We start from the raw sequence: 20,911 nt of genomic DNA on the forward strand, positions 1-20,911 counted from the left end.
TTCATTTTCCCAACACAGGCTGTGACCACAGGAGTGGACTCAACCACCTGATGGTGGTGTGCACATCTGGCTGAACTGAAGATCAGGAACTGCCAGGGCAATTCATATGGCTCTGCAAGCCTTCCTGCCCTTCCTTTGCATCCAACCTGTCCTGATCTTGACAGACAACACAATAATGTGGTATGTCAACATGCAGAGAGGTGTGGGGTATCATCTCTGAAAAAAAGCTCTGAGACTCTAGTCGTGCGCACAGGCACATGGGATCTGGCTGGTTTCCGACCTTCTGGCTGGCTGTCTGAATGTCAGAGCCAACAACCTGAATCAGCATCATCTTGCCAACCATGAGTGGCATCTCCACTGAGATGTTGTTGTTCAAGACATCTTCACCCGGTGGGGCAGCCCTCAGGGGTACCTCTTTGCCACTCATGAGAATGTGCACTGCCCACAGATCTCAGTACTCCAGTTCTTGTTGCAGAGAGCCTTGAGGGTTGTATTGCGGTTGTCTCATAATTTTCCTCTTTACTTTTCTTTTTGCCATACCTCTAATATCTTGATATTGAGGGAGCTGTCATTCTAATCATGCTGAACTGCTTAAGAAGAGTATGGTATGCAAACCTCCTACAAGTCTGCCAATGTAGAATTCTCCAGCTACCTCTCAGAGCAGATCTCCGCTTTTAGTTAGAAGGGAAGGTTCTTCAATTCAGCCTCTATAGCCGCCACCTTCATGCTTGGATATGGAGCGGGGACACCTGAGCTCCTTTCACTTACCAATGGAAGTGGTGAAGATCAATATGTCAGCTTGTTCACCTTCCACAAAATCTACCTAGTTAGGAAAATGGAACTGTTATGTTGCATGGTTTGCAGATCAAAACGTAGACCTATTAACAGGACACTTATCTGATATGTTGCAATTTGTCTCCTTGTTGGCCCAGCAAGGTTGCGCAGTAGGCACCATCAGAGGCTCCATCACTGCTCTCTCTTTATATATCAGCCTTTCCCACCAGCCATCTTTGTTCAAGACCCTGACTGTGGTCAGAATTCTGAAGAGTCCACATTTGTTTGCTACACCCTTCGTTATGCTCCAAAGGAATCTGAATGTATTCTTGACTTTTTTGGTGTGGGCCCATTTTGAATCCCTACACAGTTGTCAGTTACATTTATTGACCTAACAAACTTTTTCTTGGGGTCATCACTTTGGGGAGCACGAGCTGCAAGTTCTGTGTCTCTACCCACTTTTCAAATGTTTTCCAATACAAACTGGTTTTAAGAACTAATGCAGCTTTCCTGCCAAAGGTGGCGACCACCTTCCATCTGGGGTAATCAGTTATTCTTCCCAACTTTCTTCATTCACCCCGTCCCACGAGGGAGGTAGAGAGGCTTCAAATAATTTTCTCTCTTCAACTTTAGACCATCACATCTGAGTCGCAACTTAAGTGTGCTCAATAAAAGCAGCTCTTAATTTACTCGGAAAATTAAGGTAGCTAAGACAAAATTGCAACATGCTGGACATGACTGGAGAGCATTACTGTCTACTAACGTTAAGGATACATATTAAGTGAAAAAATGTAATCCTTCAAGTGCAGACAGAATTTATTTTCTAACCAATTTATACATACACTACAATCATTCATAAAACAGTTTTTCAGATAGTAAGCCATCTTTCTGATGGTACCGATTTACAGTTATACATTATGCTTGCGCAAGAGCTGTGTGATCAATTCAGTGCCTGCTTTTTCCATACAATTAAGACTTTGAGGTAGGAGATTGAAGAACATGAATTCCCTCCTTCAAACACAATCTTATCCGCTATTGATATTTCTCTCACCATGTGTTTTTTTGCCTGTGCACTCTATTAAATCACTTGAAGTGACTGTTTCCGGATCACTGTTAAACCCCAGCTAAGTAATGGTCTTTATGCAGCTTAGACAGGTGATATGGGATCTTCTTAACACTACTTAATGCGTGATTGAAAAATAGCACTGTTCTGTTGTCATAACATGCAATAGTTAATCTACTACTGAATGAGCCAGGGGCCTATGCTTCAATAGTGAAAAATATGCTCCTATTCGCAGCCAAGGTCCTTGAAGAATATGTTGGCAAATAACTGAAATCACCTTTGAGAAAAGAAGGACCTAGTTGATACCCAGTCTAGATTCCGGTCAGCTCAAAGTATTGAAGTGGTGCGATTGTCCATTAACGACAAGCTAAGATGGGAAATGGTTATAGCCTGTATCAGTATCCTGAACCTGCAAAACCTTTTGGCTTCAGCATGGTCTATCGTTCCATCCTTCTAGACGGTCTTCAGTCAAAGCTTCCAGCTTTGGTGGACTGGCCTGCCTAAGGGTTCTCTTGTTGTTATCGGGCCATTCCCAGAGTCTAAATTCAGGAATTACGCATCAGAAAAAATGGTGTAACCTCCGGGGTTCCTCAGGTGTTGTCAGTGTCCCCACATTTGCAGAGAGATGTGATTCCTTTGACTAAATCCTCAATGTGGAGAAGTGTCAGATCATTTATTTATGCTGATGACACCCAGTCTTTACTTTAGCTAGAGAACAAAGGCTCCTCACAACTTGAATCTTGCATTTCAACAAATTATGTATTCATCTGGAAAAAGATGGGTAGCAACAAACTAGAACTGAATGCTCTAAAAGCTTGTCAATGGTTGAAATGATTTATGGCTCGACTCTTATTGGGCTGCAGAGATAGGAGCATTACCCCACCTGTCAAATTTGTTAAGAGTTTAGGAGTAAGGACGGACAATCACTTCTGATTGGCTGCCTAAATGTCGATAGGAGTTACTTCCTGTATGTATCTCATCAAAATTGGAAGAAACATTTTATCCTACCTTTCCTTCATGAGCATACTCATGGATGTTAGCACTTGTAGGTTCACACTTGAGAGTATGCAAACTTGCTTTATTTTGAGCTTTCGGTAGCATTGCTCTATAAACTGCAGGAGGTCCAAGTTATAATGGCTAAATAAGTGGTAGCTGAGCTGCGCTTCAACCATGCTAAACCCGCACTCAAAACCGTCACCGATTTTCTATAAGACGGCACATACACTTCAAAGCTATTTGCATTGTACACAAATCATGGCCTGGCGATGCCACAGCCTTTAATCGAAGTATCCTTCAATCTTAAGGTCCCATGATTACTCTCCACTCCTTTTCAGCTATTTTGCTGATGGTTCGTAAATGTAATTGATCTAGGATTATAGGGCGTTGCTAGTACTGCAAAACTCTGGAATTCATTCCCTTCTAGATGATGCGCTGAAAAATGTTTAACACAAAATCGAAATCAGTTCAACACCTGAGTGTTTAACACACTTTTACAGAAATTAAGGAGGGTATGTCTGTCTAAGACAACACTTCCACTTAGAGTAGCGCTCAGAGATCACTGGTAATGGTGTCCTTTGCAAACATAGCATCAACTGGATCCCGGTAGGGCAGTCAGTTTTTACATCAATTGAGCAAGTGAGATTAGTTTTTATATTGGATATGTAGTCTTCAGAAAGGGCAATGAAGTCCAGAAGAGGACCTTATGATGCTGGATTGTACTATACATTAAAATATGGGGTACGGTTCCTAAGAAAGAACCAATGGTGGTAATCTGTTCTCATTCACCAGATCAAAGTCTTTAACCTCAACACTTGCTGGGTTGTCCTCGTGTGGGAGTTTTGTTATACGGCGACATGGGCTTCTCATCACACTTCTGCATAGCACTATTGTTTAGATTTAGAAGTTAGAGGGGATGGCTATTTCAATTGTATAGTGCTGCAGGATTTTCTTGTCTGACCACTGCTTCAGACCCACCACCTGGGAAGAAGCACTGCCATGTATGTATGCAAAAGATGAGGAATCTGCAGGTGAAGTTTTAATTTGAAAAAAAAGTAATTCCCCTTCATAACGATTTTTCTGATGAATATACTGCTTACCTATAGAATCCTCACCGATTCTGACGTACTGTCAGTTCTGAAGGATGGTCATAGATTCTGATACTAATAAGGGTACAACTTAGTTTGTCGCATCTCATATTTGTACTCGATCTGCTGCTCCCTCCCCTCTGCCTCTTAGGGTTTAGAGAAAATGGATGAGGAACTTAAATCAGTTTTCCGGGGAGGCACTATTTGTCTTCAGTGATGTCACACCTACGCTGCTTGCAGTTCCAAGATGGAGTTGGTGTTAACCACAGGCAAAAAAGAACTAAGACAAACGTTTTTGGATACTGCCTGTCGCCTGGGGATATTCAAAAGGTAAGCATTCTGTAGGTAGATACATTTTCCACAAAAAGATGTTATAAAAGGTAAGTCACTTTTTTTTTGTACCCCCAGTATGGCCAACAGGATACCACATGTTTTGTAGCCCATATTTTCCCCGGGTGAATGGTGCCACTTTATCAGGAATACAACTATGGCCTCACACGCTCTTGATTGCTTTGTCATCGACAGCTGAGAAGGTGCCATGAAGCTCACTTGAGTCTGTTGGAGGGGTGCTCATGTCGCAGTCCTAGCAGATGCTCCTTCACAGGTGTGTTTTTTTTTTGCCACTCACCATGTTGGGTGCCCCATTCTCTGAGGGCCAGTACTGTCCGCCCCTCAAGAGCTGCACACTGGCTGGCAGATTCTTACCCAATAGGCTGCATATCTGCATAACGTTAGTGCATGTATTTTTATTTTTACAAAAAACACTGGCTGCAGATTTTTACCCAATAGGCTGCATATTTGCATAACGTTAGTGCATGTATTTTTATTTTTACAAAAAATAGAAAATATGTTCACATTTAAAGATGAAAAATCCTAAAACGATCCTTAGTGTGCAGACCTTGAAAAATCATTAAAATGTTACTAAACCTGCAGCTCGAGTAGCTTGAAAAATCTACGCGATCTAACTGTAATGTACTTGACCCGGAAACAGGTCTCAAATTGTGCAATCCTAGGCAAATATTGTATTTTACAGTTGCCTTTTTCTTCATTCTCACATATGATTGTACCTTCAAATAAGTGAGTTCAGCATTTCTAGCATAAAAAAAATCCCCTTTTGGTTGATTAAATACACTAAACGTTTGCTCCATGTATAACAAATCCAGCACACATGTAGGGTACACGTGATCCATGCATGACTTGCCTCTTAGTATACTAATAGCTTTGCCATCGGGGAAGGAGTGTTTCTCAGTTTATGTTTAAACACTCACTTGTAATAAATATAATAAAGCATGATGTTGTAGCACACTGTCATCTACAGACAGTACATTTCCGAGAAATGTCCAAAAACCTTCCCACTAACTTGTAGGTTTAAGATAAAACTATAAAATGTATTAACAGTAATCTGTTAAAATTGGGTTTCAGAAAACATTTATCATTTGCACATCACCAAGTAAAGTGTTCTGATTTTTTTCATCCTATTCAAATATTTTTTTCATCACACAGAAGTACAAAAAATGGTCTTTTACTGCTACTGAAATATATTTTGAAATTTTTGTAAAGTTGACTTGGTTATATAAATGTTGTGTGTTAGGAAAAAGCTGATACCAAAAGCCTTTCACTTCACATAGGTCAGACAGTTCACCTTACAAAATCCTGGAACTCTGCAGCCACAAGGAAAAGTATTTCCATTGTAAGACGACAAACTGACATTTGAGCACTGTCTCTGAAGGAGAGCAAATGTGACAAAAATACGATTTAAAGGTATCTTAATTGCTAATTCAGTTTCTGACTGAACAGAACACCTATTCTTTGTCCACTCCCCAGAAGGGTCCAGTGGAATCTAAAAATAGCTTGAGTGGAATCTAAAAATAGCTCGACCTCATAAAATAAAACTTGCAAATGCAAGTGGTCGAGTAGATTTTTCCAGGCCCTGGTGTGGTCTCTATCTGTCGCTGTTACTAAGGCCATTGCCACATTTATTTACAGGATTGTACAAACACTGACCATTTAACGCCTGCTCAGGGATGTCTTCAACAATTTTTCCCAGCTTGGAAAAACAAACCAACAGGTCAGTGGGTGTTGGACATTATCCAACATGGTTATTGCCTGGAACTCATCAAAACACTCCAAACATACCACCAAAGAAACACAAACCTTCCATAGATCATCTAGAACTGCTAAAGCAGGAAGTACAAGTTCTGCTTCACAAAGGAGCTATAGAGCCTGTCCCTCCTTACCAACAAGGGACAGGGGTCTACTCACTATACTTCTTTATTCCCAAAAAAAGACAGCTCTGTTTGGCCTATTCTAGATCTCAGACCTCTCAATCAATACATCCTGTCGGAGAAGTTTCATATGATAAACCTACAGGATGTGCTCCCTTTGTTACAGCAAGGAGATTTTATATCTGCACTAGACCTCAAAGATGCTTACTTTCACATCCCCATTCACCCAGCTCACTGCAAATATCTCAGGATGTAATACAAGGAAAACATTACTAGTTCAAGGTGATTCCATTCGGAGTTACTGCTGCACCTCATGTTTTCACCAAGTGTCTGGCAGTAGTTGCAGCACATCTGCTCAGACAGACTGTCCATGTCTTCCCATATCTTGACGACTGGCTTATCAAAAGCCAGTATGTTAATATTATGCCATGAGCACACACAAGCCACTCTTCACCTTCTTCATTAACTGGGTTTCACAATCAATATACAGAAGTGACATTTACAACCCTCACAAGTTCAACTATATTTGGGAGCTATCTTAACACACAACTAGGGCTGGCTTACCTGAATTCAGTCAGTGTTCAAAACATCACAACAAACAACGTATAACAGTCACAACAGTACAACGACTCTTAGGAATGATGGCAACTTGCAGTAAAATAGTGCCTTATGTGAGACAACACATGCATCTACTGCAGGAATGTCTGAAGCGCCAATGGTCTAAGTTCCAGGGTCAATTACAAGATCTTGTTTTGATAGACAGCCGCACTCATCACTCTCTGTAGTGGTGGAACATACAAAACCAAAGGGACAGCTGTTTCTCGACCCTGTTCCCCAGATCATTCTTACAGTGGACTCAATCCTCACAGAGTGGGGTGCTGGGTTCCAAAACCTCACAATCAAGGGGCTTTGGGACTCCAGACAACAAACTGTCACATCAACTTTCTGAAGCTTCCAACCATTCATCTGCCATTGAAGGCTTTTCAAGTCCACCGAACTGGCAAAATTTAATTAGTCTGCATGGACAACACAACAGCCATCTTATATCTACAAAAACAAGGGGGGGGACACTCTCTACAGTTATCATGCCCTACCTCAAACGAGCTGCCGTTGACCCAACACTAGACGGCAGGAGTATGCACAGCATGTGAATCTACAGCACTACATGCCACAAACAGATGCTTACAGGGTAAGTAAAATAATCCTTCTCTTTCAAATTTGGGGGCCCTCAAGTGTACAGGATCAGACAACCAGCCCTTATTTTGCATTTCATTATCTTGGTACACAGAAGCCCTCAATTCATTGAGGTCCTCATTAGGTTTCTTTTCTTTATTAACAGCATGTCATTGCCCTTAAGTGTGGGCCTACCCCACCTGCTCACCAGGAATCCTTCACTCATCTCCTGTGCAGTGTGTAGACTTCTGCTTGCCGGCACTATTCACCATCAAGGATCTGCCTTTGAAGGTGCAGTATTTGTGCTGGAATCAGCCATCATTGGTCTACCCCTCTCTGTAATAGGCATCCTGATCTGCACAATAGCTGGGCCAAGCGACATCCCTCGCTGGCGGCCAGCTCCACTCCTCTGTCTACTTTGCAGTGACTCCCATCTTCTTCTTTCTTTGTGGCGACCATCCATAGCTCACTGTTCTCCTGTCTTCTCACAAGGCCACTCTTTTCACCAGCATACAGTAGCAACTACACTTATCAAGCCTTTCCTAAATGTGGGAGGCAGCTTAACCTTCTGAAGATTTCCGGATAGGATCGAACTGAAGGTCGAAGATATTTGCTCATGCCACCATCATGGCCACACACTCCTACTAGGAGATATTTAAACAGAATAAGATTGGGGATGTATTGCTATAGGTCCAGGGAACACTGCCATGAAAGTACAGCCGTACTATATTCTCTTCTGAAACCAGTTATGCAAGCAAGTCTGTGACTGGGGATAGGCATATAGAGAAGCAAGAATGAAACAAAGTTGGACAGGGGAACTAGTCCTCAGAATGGCAAAATTCCTACTTCCCAGGTAAGCAGGATTCATACTTCACCTCATAACACCCCCTCTATTAACCACACTTCTAAGGACCCAGATGTTAGCACGTTCCAACCATCAGAACTTCGAAACAATTGAGATAACGTTTTAGTTCTAAAAATTAATAATATATGGCCTGTTATAAGAAGCTACCACGTGTATTCTGGTTGTGGGGGAAAAAAGGATTAATTTTAAAGACTGGCATTTTGTGTGCTATGTTTAGGTCTGCATTTATAGTGCTGCTGTGTTTATGACCCATTATTACTAACACTTCAGCATATACCTAGAGTGTGCTTTGGCTGTGTCCCACAATATAATGTCTCGCTCATCACATGCTATTGGCTATGTGGTAATATCCTTCCACCTGTTGCAATTCATAAGCAACTGTTTTACATCTGACAAGTAAACTCAATGATCGTGCATTTAACTGTTTGTCGTTCATGAATTGTATACATAAAGAAATCCTTCTTGATGTTTTTCGCTTAATCATCCTTTTTATCTGTGTCCCCAAAATGAAAGCAGGACTGTAAGGAAAGCTTCCTTGCATCGATATTCATTTCACATAAGAACCAGGAAACAGAGCTATAGTCAAGACAAAGACGCCTTAAATATAGTTCTTCTTTTGTTTCTGTGTCAAACGAAGGTTCAGTTGGTAGTTCACCAGGTTTCACATGGATAAGCTAATGCATGCACAAATTTGCACTTTGGCATGCTTTGTTTGCTTGTGCCACAACGTAAAAGCCAGTTCTGCTGACTCTTCTGTTAACTCCATTCCAATCCATATTTTAGAGTTTGACTTGTTGCTCAAAAACAGTGTGCTAATGCAAACAGTTGTATTTACATTTGTCTACTATGTGAATAGTAGTAGCTAGATCTTTGCTCTTCCAGTAATTCTCTCAATTGTGTTCAATTCAGGTTTAACCAGATTATGCAACGACTTCTGATTTGCTCACTCTTACTGTCCTGCTCTTATTCCTTTCCTTCAAGGAACAATGCCAGGAACAAGCTTATCAATGAAGCTTGGAAAAGAACAGCCTCCCACGGAGGATGCAAAAAACACCCAAATACTCATCAAAACCTCTTTGGCGATATTTAAATATTACCTCAGTGCTCGCCACCTAGATTTAAGACAAGTGGAGCAGTACAGTAAGAACCAGTTGAATCGCCTTCTTTGTATGTTTTATTCTGGAATGCGTAAACCAAATGGGGACTACTATGCGAAGAAATCAATTACCTCCTTCCGATATGGCCTCCAAAGGCATTTTGCCCAGTTAAAAGGCTTTGACATCATTCATGATCCAGCATTCCGGGATGCAAACACCACTATGGCCGCAATGTTTGCCAGGATGAAAAGTGAAGGCTGGGCTGATGTTCAGCACAAAGAACCCTTAACCAAAGAAGACTTCAAAAAACTGTACTACAGCTGTGACATCAATACCCCAGCTGGTCTCCAGCATAAGGTCTTCATCGATGTGATGCTTCATCTGTGCAGCAGAGGGAGAGAGAAGCTGCGGGAGTTCAATAAGGACGAATTCTTAATTGCCATTGATGCCAAAGGCCACAAGTATGTTTCTGCCAGAAAGACTCGTTTTCCCAAGAATAACCAAGGGATGCCGGTGGAGCATGATCGTGGACCACGCATGTATGAATTGAGAGGTATTGTGAAACCTGTTGCTAATGCTGTTTAATAATGCACATTTCTAAGTTTTGTTATGCTGTTTTAGTTATTGCCATGTAAACATAATTGAAGTATTTATACATTGGGCGCTTTTATCCAATACTATGTCATATTTACCAGATAATATGGAAATGTTACTCGCGCTTTGTATCAGTAGTTCTTAATTAGAGGGTGCCCGCTCTGCTCCGACCTAGAGGGGACTGTGGTCATAACGGCGGAGTCGAGGACGGTCTTCAAGGCTACAGACGCTCGCTTTGATAGTCTTACGGCGAGGCTGGATGGAATGCAAGAGCGCCTTGACGACCGCTCCTCCAGGCTGAGCACCGCTGAACAGTGGGTGTCGGACATTGAGGACACTGCAACGGCACTCACCTGGCGCGAGGAGAGGGTCGAGCGACTGTTGAAGGCGGTTGCGGCGAAGAATGCTAACTTAAAGGCCTGCTCACGACGCAATAATAGCCAAATCACTAGAGTGGCGAAATCCACAAACACGGGGCCCATGAGCACTTTTGTTGTGCGTCTCCTTGTAGAGGTGTTTGGCAGAAACTCCTTCACTTCCTCGTTTGCTTTAGAGAGAGCGCACTGCTCCTTGGGACCTCGTCTCATCCCTGATGCTCCCCTGCACCCAATTATTGAATAGATTTTGAACTAGTGCGATCGCGATACTGCGCTCTGCAGAGCCCGTGATGAAGCCCCGCTGCAGTTTCAGGGCATGTCGCTCCTGCAGTACCTAGACTTTACTCCGCTTGTCTAAGCAGCTCGACAAAAATATTCTGAAGTGAAGAGCCTATTGCAACGAGCCGGTCTGCGATGTGGGATGCTCTACCCTGCCCGTTTGCCCATTGAAGTTAATGGCAAACCTCATGTTTTAACACCCCAGTGGAGGCCTCAGTCTTCCTTGAACAGCGAAAACTTGACAAGACCGCTACCTCCCGTGGCCCCTAATAGGGTGAGGTGCTTGGCACTGGACGTCATTGGTGACACTTTGTAAATGGACCTGCTCCCCAATCTGCCATTGAAAGTGGCCCGCCTGAGCTGATGACTTTTCTGGATCTGCCACACTCTTATCCATTGTTATCATCGACGGAATTGCACCGAATGTTGCTAGTTCATTACTTTTACATATGGCGATTTAAGGGTCCTTTTCGGAGCGTTGCTAACTCCCCTAGGTGTACGCCTTTTCCTGGTTTATTATGTTATAGTTGAGGTTGGGGCTTTCACTGGGGAGTTTTGGGTCCTCTGGTGTGGATAGGGGGGATAGCAGTTTATTTATGTTCTTTATCTTGTTGACTTTTTTGTTTTTCTTTTGACATATGCACATGCAGTGAAGCACACCACAGTCCCTACAATACACTCACTGATTAATTGCCATACATATGCCGCACCATTTCATGGGTGTCCCTGCTCATAGTATTGTTTGCCCCACATGGAACATCAGGGGGATAAACAATCCCAGGAAAGTCAAGCTGGTCCTCCCCTATTTTAATAGGCACTTTGTCAAACTTGCTTTCATGCAGGAAACTCACCTGTCACCCTCAACAGCTCTCACCTTTTGGGGGGAATCAGTATTTCACCAATTACAGTTCCCATTCCAGAGGGGGGAGTGCGGGGTGGTGTATTCTAGTCCATAAGAGTCTACCTTTTGTATGCTATGCATCATTTGCTGACTCAGAGGGACGCTACGTAATAGTGCGTGGGTCCCTGGCTGGTGTCTATATTCTTCTAGTCAATGTTTGTGCGCCTAATATCGACTCTCTGGAATTTTTCCTTGATTTGAAGGCATATATTCTGCTGGGTGGTGATTTAAATTTCACTTGCAATACACAACTTGACACCACTGGTTTTTCCTGGGTTACTAAACCCCGCTCCATTAAGCACTACGTGGCTTATTGAACGCTTTTCAGTTCATTGATGTGTGGCGCACCCGCAACCCTTCTTTGACAGTTTACACTTATTTTTCTAGCCCCCACAAAGTATGGTTCCACATTAATCATTGGTATGCAACCCTAGCTGCTTTTCTGACCAATCCCCATTGATAGCTAATCTGCGTGTCCCAACCCAGCTTCCTCCAACCCACGCGTGGCACTTCCCTTCCTAGGCCCTTCTGTACAAAGTATTCTACTCAGAAGTCCCCAAAGTTATTGTAGAATATTTTTCTTTGAATGCGGGTACAGTTCCTAAATATGCAACACTCTGGAATGCCTTTAAGGCTTACATTAGGGGAGAGTGCATTGCCAAGCATGCTGGATTACTCTGTTCTATCCTTGGAGAACTTACTTGAATTGAGAGCGAGTTGCAAGCACTTGACCAGAAGCTATAACGACCCCCTCATTGTCTATTTCCCCTCGGAGATCTGTTTTACTGCAGGGCTTTTGTGAAGGTGCTGATCGCATGGTGCTGTACCTCATGTGCATACTTCGTCCTTCACTTCAATCCTCTTATGGTACTTCTCTCCAGACGGAGTCCGAAGGGATGTCTACAGACAGTCCTGGCATCCTCTCCACTTTCAAGTTCAGCTACCGACCTCTATGCTGGACGCATTTGGCTGCAACCACCACCAAACTCGCAGTGACTTTGCTGAGGTGGCTATGGTGTGGCTGGAGACTGGCCAACAGCAGTTCCTCGCCTCACCCATTACCTCCGAGGAGGTCTCCCAGGCTATTGACTCCCTTGGTGCTACGAAGGACCCAGGCTCTGATGGCTTCACGGGGACCTTCTAAGGGTTTACAAGGCAGTACTCGTTCCCCACCTACTCGAGGTCTACGCGGAATCCCTTGAATGGGGCATGCTCCCCCCTTTCCATGCGAGAGGCGGTGTTCGTGCTCCTCTTCAAGCCTGGGAAATGCCCCCAACATTGCTCCTCATACGGTCTTTGTCATTACTTAAAACCATGGTAATAAGATTCTCGCTAAAGTTCTTGCTACGCGTCTGTCCTTACTTATGGAAAGTGTAGTTGCCCCATGCAATCATGATTTGTATAGCACCATTCCACTTCCATCACCTTGCTTACAGTTTTTGCTGTCCTAAATCAGATATCTCCAGAACTTCAAGCTGCTGCCGTTCTGCTTGATGCAGAAAAGGTGTTTGACTCTCTTGAGTGGCCCTTTCTCCATGCCGTTCTGCGCAAGTTGGGTGCGCTGTACAGTTTCCGTAACATGAAAGCACTCCTTTATGCATCCCCCTCCGCCTGGATCCAGGTGAACGGGGTGTTGTCTGACGCATTCCCCCATCTCGTAGCACCTGCTAGGGATGCCTGCCCTCCCTTCTTTATTTATCATTTGCATCGACCCTTTGGTGCGTTGGTTTCAGGAACGGCATCTACATCAAGGGCTCCAGTACCACCCTGGCCCTCTACTCGCTTCCCTGTATGTGGATGATATGCTGTTGTTTGCCAGGGACCCGATTGATAACCTAACTCCACTGATTGAAGAGGTGATTAAACGTTTCAGTTTTTTTCAGGCTTGTCCATCAATTGGAATAAGTCGAAGTTGTTCCTCATGGATGCCACTAGGCCCTGTTGCCTTGCATATCCCTCTATCTGGAGGGATGATTCAAAGAGGTATCTTGGCATACATCTGCATGGGAATGACGATGTAATTCGTCTGAAGTATGGCCTAGGGATTGACAGGAGTGCTACACAGGTGGAGCATTGGATTACATTGCCCTTGTCCCTTGCCGGGAGGGTTGTCATTATAAAGATCATGTTTCATCCTTGCTTCCTGTACTTGTTTTTTAATAGTCCCATTGCTCTGCCCAACACTTTTTTAATAAGCTACGCAGCATTCTCACACAGTTGGTTTGGGTCGGCAGACAACCCTGCGTGCCCTGGTCTACATTGACACTTTCGTTGGGCGAGGGGGCTTTGGGGTCCCAGACCTCTATTTTTATTACTTGATTGCCCAGGCCCATTTTGCCTACTACTGGTACCATCCTGACAGTAGAATTCAATATGTCAAACCAGAGCGAGCACAGTCCCCCTCGATTCCACTTACTGCGCTGCTCCCCAAGGGCTGCCCAGAACCCCTTCGGATACACAACCTCTCCCAACAACCGGTTGGGCATGGATTAAACTATTTCCTTATCTAGACTTTGATACCCTCTACTCCCCACACATTCCTTATTCAACAATATGTGGCTCCGCTTACTTGTGAGCTGCTGACTCAATGCACCCTTGCTTCCTTACACTTGCACACTGTTTGTGATTTGCTCATACACTCCGGACTCCGCTCGGCCACAGACGTGACAGAGGGATGTCACACTTCTGCACTTGACAGGTTCATTCTGCATAGGCTACATGGCACATTACGCTCCGCAGTGCCTACCCACCCAACTGAGCCAAGAAAATTTCCCCCACTATCCATTACCATTACGGCACCAGACAATGCTCATTTAATCTCTCGCTTATACCACACGTCTTTGCTACTCAGACCCATCGGGCACGAAAAGTCAAGAGTTGCCTGGGAGATGGAACTGGGTCACGCCCTGTCAGACAAAATATTTTGTTACTTCTGCACAAAGGTCAGATTAGTATCAAGCAACTACAGACACATACTTTTACATTTTTAATTTATACACCGTGCATACACCACTTCGTCTGCCCTTTCCCATCTGGACCCTATACGGTTCCACCAATGTCTCAAATGTAATGCTGACCAAGCAGACTTCTTCCATATGACCTGGGCATACCCCGTTGCCTCTGCATACTGGAACAACATTTACTCTACACTATCCCACATGACGGAGCAGGAACTTACCCCTGATCCACTCCAGGCTCTACTGGGTTATATGAAGGCACTGCCAAAATCCACTCACCGCTTTGCGGCACAGGACTGCTGCTTGCTAACCGTCAGCTAGCCCTTTATTGGGGCAACGCGGCTCGCCCAACTGAGGTGGCCTGGATTAGAGACCTTATCCATTGTGAAACTAACAGCGAGGTCTACGCCTTCCTTCAGCCACTAGCTTCTCATCCGAAGGATATTTGGCATTCTCTGAGGTCGTAACTTCAAGCCTTGTCGCCTGCACCTTCTAAAACTGGTGATGGGCGGTCCCCCCTTTGTGCTGACACTTCTCTCTGGCCCATCAATGGTCAGTAAGGACCCCTTATTGTTTTGCTCATACTGTACTACACCTTACTCTCACTATATCCGTGTTGATCTGCTGCCTTGTATCTAAATTCACTGGATGTGCTTCTGCCTGTACCATTTGACTACCACTGATGTATTACTGTATGTGCTTATACATTATTAAAATACCTTAAATAATGTTTAAAAAAAAAAAAAAGAATGTAGTTGGTAGAATATATGAGTGTGAGAGTGATTAAAAAGGAATAACTCAATTATTGAAAATGAGTTGAGAGATAGTATTGAGGCCCCTATCAATCAAACTCCTCCACATGAGAGGTTTCCCATTTAATATGAGCTGTTTATTATATTAGATAGGGCTTTCGAGAAATTGGTCATATGAAGACTTATTGGAGATGATGAATGTTTTGATTTTTAAGCAAGAATGTGAGATGACTAATTGCAGCCAGAACCTGGGGGGTTGGGACATGAAAAATATATGTGTATAGGAGAAAGGAAATATCAGAGAAGGTTTGAGTAGGAACACAATTAGGAATTTATATTACTGGCAGTCGGAAAAGGAATATTGAACCTGCATAATACCAAGCTTATTTATGGTAGATAAAGAAATCATAAAAGTTAACACCACCTGCAGATTTGGGGAGTTTTAATCTATCTAGTGAAATTCAGGACACTTTCCCATTCCATAGGAACCAAGATATAGCTTTGTCCAGAGTGATTAAATGCGTCTTGATAATCTTTATGGGTAACATCTGAAGAAAGCAATTTACAACTGGAAATAGCATCATCTTTATGGTATCCAAATGACCCCAACAAAAGAGAAATAGTCAACCAGCTGTAGTTGAAATCATACTATCAGTATTGATCCTTAACATGTCTCTAGTATTATTGGTATAAAAAAAATACCTAGACCCTTAAACTTAATAGGATTCCAATCTAGCCTGCCGTGACAAAGGGATCCTTGATGCAATATTTATTTAAAGGCAAAACGTTTGATTTAACAATATTAAGCTTAGAACCTGACTCCTCAGAATACAATTGCAACTCGTCAAAAAACGTTCGGAGGAAGGAGTCAGGTTGTGACAGGAAGAGAAGAATGTCATCGGCATATACAGTGTGTTTAATATGTCTGTCTTTAATTTTAAAGCCATAAAGGGTGTTTGATGTTGTTAATTGATGTAAAAAGGGTTCCAATGCGAGAATAAATAATAACTGAACTAAGCAGTAGCCTTACTTAGCGACGCTGTTAAGAGGGGAAGTAAGGAGATTGTATTCTGCTTACCATGATGGTGAAAAGAGGCAATGAATAAAGTGAGGAAATTAGTTGTAAAAATCAGAGACCAAAAGCATGCCTTCCCAGGGCCTTTATGAAAAACTGCCAATAAACTGTATAAAAGGCTTTCTCCACATCAATTGTTAGCGCAGCAAGAGAGGAAATTAGTTTATTTGGTTTACTAATAATATTTAGGAAGGTATGCAAGTTATCCACTATCTTCATGTATTTAACTTGTATTTAACAAAAACAAATTGTTCTCCAGTGGTAAGGTCAGGAATAAGATCAATTAATCGAAGGAACAATGGCCTTAGGACAACTCTTGCAACCAAAGTTAATTAAAGAGCTAGGATGAATTTTTACCTAGGTTCAAGTCGCGATCTTTTTTTGGAATAATGTATGTTATCACCTCTGAGAAAGAACCAAAAGAAGGATTTCAAGAAAGACAATACTTGATTTGCTTAAGTAGCTTAGGGAAGAATAAATCAAATAATTGGAGATAAAATTCAACAGTGAAGCCGTCAGAACCAGGCGCCTTATCTTTCGGCAAACATTTAAATTGTAGTTCGCCTATTGTTAAGGCAAATTCAAGAAAAGAAGTAGCAAGAGTAGTGAAATTCTGGGGTTTGACATTTGAAAAGTAGGAGTTTATAAGTTCTTCAGGGGGATTTGTTTTGTGAGCATATAATTGTTCGTAATATTCTGCAGAGCAAGCTGCTATATCTGCATCATTAAACAATTTGGTTCCTGAAGCATTGGTAATGGACTTGACAGTAGTTTAGACTTTTTTACATTTTAGGTAGTTAGTAGGCAGAGCATCTGCTCTATTTTTCACACCGTAAAATCTAGCATTAACTTTAAGGAGCGTGCCACAAGCTTTCTCAGTAGATAGTTTGTTAATTGTATTTTGGCTGCAGTCAGTGCCTCCAGGTACACTGTATAATTTTTAGATGTATAATAGTTATGTTCAAGATGTTTAATATGAGGTAAAATAACAGTGGATTTTCTTTCCCTGAGTTTTCTTTAGAGGAGACATAATTGATGATAAAGCCTATAGATGTTGCTTTAGAGGTGTCCCATACAAAATAAAACAGAATGTCTCCAGTATCACTTTGTTCAAACAATTCAGGTACAAACGTTTCATATGAAGCAAGGAACCTTTCATCGGAGAGTAATACATTATTAAACCTCCAGCACGATTTACAATTACGGTCAATGAGAATTTCAAGGTCTGTTGAAGTGGGGCATGATCTGAGATCAGAATTTACCAATTTCTAACTTTTACTTCAGAAAATGTAATCAATCCTGGTTTTAGAGTGATGAGAGCAGAGTAGAAGGACTTAGTATCCGGGTTGAAAATTCTCCAAGATTCAGACAAGGAATAATGAGATATAGTGCATTGGAAGGGTTTATGAGCTTTATCAGGGCAGAACTTGGTAGAAAAGTGACAATCTAGAAAAGGGTCCAAAACTTGACTGCAGTCTCCATCTCATATATTAAAATCTTGGAGTAATGGTATGAGATATTTTGGGAAGTTAGTTTCCAGAATTCAAGATCCAAATGTGTGGGGCTGTAAACATTAAATAATGTTTAAGGGGTATTATCGGTCTTAAGCTTAACTAATATCCACTGGCCTTCAGTGTCACAGCCCTGGCATATAAATGTAATATTTCATTTTGTATGTCAGAGAATAGCCACTCCATTTTTGCAAAGAACAGAGGGGGAAGGGAAAAATTCACCCACTCAGCAATTTTATAACATAACGATTTATTTTGGAGTAGGATGAGTTTTTTTTAAGTAGGCCCTCTTAATCTAGATAAATGTGACAAGACACATTAATGTTTAATTAGGTTTTTACGCCATTGACATTCCATGCTGTAGCTCCAAAGTTCACTCTGCAGGAAGACATGGAAAAAAACACAATATTGTATAACAAGGTATACATAGTGGTTCTGAGAGGAGGGGAGAAGGAAAATATGAACAACGAAGTAAGAGAAGAGAGCAAGGGAAAGGTGAAGTGTTAAAGAAAAGGTAACAGATGGATGATTAAAGCTAGAAGAGGCAGTGCAGGAAAAAGTTCCTTAATTGCAGATGAAATAAGCATGACAGATATGAACATCCCAAAGGATAAAAGGGGTATGGGACACCTACTGAATATGTACAAAGCCTGGCTCAGGAAGGACAGGAACAAAGATACACTCACTATAAGAAAACAATGAAAAAGATACATTGCAATGAGGAAGGAAGCCAGGAAAAAAGAAGCAAAATTGGACCATCACAAACAGGAACATAACAACGAAGGAAACTGGACTATGGACTTACAAAATTATCAATGAAAATTGATGCTAATGGACAAGACTGACGTAGGGATAATGAGGACAGACAAGGGGAAATCCCATGCGATCCAACGCTGAAACAGAATGGGAAAAAGAGCAAAAGAGTCAAAAAGGAAAACCTGAAGAACACAACCTAAAGGAATAAAGCAGTTGGTTAGTTAAAAACAGGTAAGCCTAGGAGAGTGGAACATAAGTTTTAGCACTTGTGAGTGTCTCCATATCCTTATGGCTATGTTGATGAAGTAAGTCTTGCAAATAGTCTGGATCTATAAAAATATAAGGCTTGTCTTTATATGTAATTTTAAAGAAACATGGATGAACCAAACCATATCTAATGTTCATAGATTTTAACTGAGGGCTCATCTCATGTTTTCTTATGGCTACAGTGGCTTCGAAAATATCCTGTGTAAAGTATACTCTGTTTCCTCACCATTATATGGTACCAAGGTGTTTGGCTGCTGACAATACTAGCATGAAGTCAGTGAACTATAAAAAAAGAGAATAATAACCCCCCTAGGTTTTGAATGTGGACATAATGTAGGTTTGGGTCCGATATGATATGTTCTTTGAATGCTTATGGGTCCTTGGTTGTTCAGGTGAAAGATTGAGGGAATGGCCTTTTGCAAAAATTAGATCATATTAGGTCCTTTTGAATTCCCTGGTATTTCATAAAGCTTGATGTTATTTCTCTGTTTCCTATTTTACAAATCCTCTGTGAGTCTTTTCAATTGAATGACTTCTTTTACCAAGTGAGAGACATTTGTAATTGAGTCCTCTACATCTCTGACCCATAGTTCAGTGGCAGAAATATGTTGGTGATGAGGAGACCAGTTTTCTTCAGAATGCTGAAGTCTTAGTTTCAATGACAAAAGGCATTAGGGCCCTATTTCCTCCATTATATCCCCTAAAGTGAAAGGTGAAGGTGTCTTAAAAGGAAATTCTACATCTTTTTTTGGCTGTTTAAACATTCCAGAAGTTTTCTTCGAGATAGCATGTGATGCAGAAGTAGAAGAGGATCTTTTGTAGATAGTCACGCTCTCCGTCCATGATAGCTGAGAGGTGTTTTGGGACAAGTTCTTTTTGATAATGAGCTTTCCTGATAATTGGTGTGGCTCTGCAGAAGGAAGGCTTGATAACAAACTGCAGTCTGAGAGTCTTACACAAATGACTGCAAAACACCATCACTACATACTTTTTCATCCATACTGAGATGAGAGAAACATGAGAATCAAAATTAACTGTTATTAAAATAGTGCTGAGGAAATGTATTTATGACCATAAATCTTGTCAGCAAGCCACTGAAACCGGATGTTGGAAAGTGATTTATTAGTAAGCTCAGGTAGTTACCTACAGCTAGTAATATTACCACAATCACAAATGAGGTCCAGTCAAGCTCTCAATAAACTATTCTTGTTCAGCCCTTGGTAGCTTGACTGCGAGCAGACAGGCTTAACTTAGGAGACAGGTGTGTAAAGCTTTTAAAAACACCAATACAATAAATAAGACGCAACACCCAATAAAATTCCAACACTAATTTAGTTAAAAGAATTTTTTTTATGATTAAAATGATACCTCAATGACCAAAATCCAATGTAGGGAACCAGAGATAGGAATTTTTAAACATTAAAAGTAAAACTAGTGATTAGAAGTAAAAAGAGCTCAATGGATTAAAAAAGATTGCCCTACAGTCAAGAGTTCAGGCTGCCCACAATGTAACAATTTTACACTTACTTCCAGAAGTGTTTATTGATGCAGGAAAAAGGTCCACAGCACCAGCCAAGGATTCAGAATCTTTGGTTTTCCTCTTGGGGTCTGGGACTACAACTCCCTCTATGTGCCTGGTCACTCCATGTTAAATCCAGGTGAAGCTTGTCAGCTGGAGTTGTCCTTGTTGTTGATGTTGCAGGTAGACCTTCCTGCACTTTTCTATTTGTTGATGATCAGGTAGTCCACTCCTTATCCTTTAAGACACCCAAAGTCCTTTTGTTGTGAAGCCTTGTGACTGCATCTGTCGTAGTCCTTGTGAGTGCAGTCCTCTCTTGCGCAGTCCAAGGGTCTGGCAATTCAGTCCTTCCCCAGATGTTTCTATTGGGTCTTTGGCAGTCCACAACACGACCCAAGGGTCCAGAAGATCTGATTTGCCTCTTGGAGGTTTGGGACTACAATTCCTATAATGCACTTGATCAGATTCTTTAAAGTCCAGGTGAAGCTGGTCAGCTGGGCTTGGTTTGATGGAGTTGATGCAGGTGATGTCTTGAAGCTCTTCCTTACCTGTTTCTTTCAGAGAGTCCGCTTCTTAATCTTTTGAAGCAAGGCAAAGCCCTCTTTCGTGAAGTACAGTGTGTGCAGCAGGTGCAGTCCTTGT

The 20,911-nt window shown here is 41.9% G+C and overlaps 1 protein-coding gene across 5 annotated transcripts in view; it reads left to right on the forward strand.

Moving 5' to 3' along the window:
* The window catches only part of LOC138268266 (uncharacterized), a 237,814-nt gene that overhangs the window by 199,438 nt on the left and 17,465 nt on the right, over window positions 1–20,911 (forward strand). For all 5 annotated transcript variants that reach the window (XM_069217751.1, XM_069217749.1, XM_069217752.1 and 2 more), the window contains one exon: window positions 9,166–9,834. In XM_069217751.1, coding sequence (XP_069073852.1) covers window positions 9,166–9,834 — 669 coding nt within the window. The remainder of the gene's footprint in view (window positions 1–9,165; window positions 9,835–20,911) is intronic.

The sequence above is a fragment of the Pleurodeles waltl genome, chromosome 12 (assembly GCF_031143425.1).
Source record: "Pleurodeles waltl isolate 20211129_DDA chromosome 12, aPleWal1.hap1.20221129, whole genome shotgun sequence".
Classification (NCBI taxonomy): domain Eukaryota; kingdom Metazoa; phylum Chordata; class Amphibia; order Caudata; family Salamandridae; genus Pleurodeles; species Pleurodeles waltl.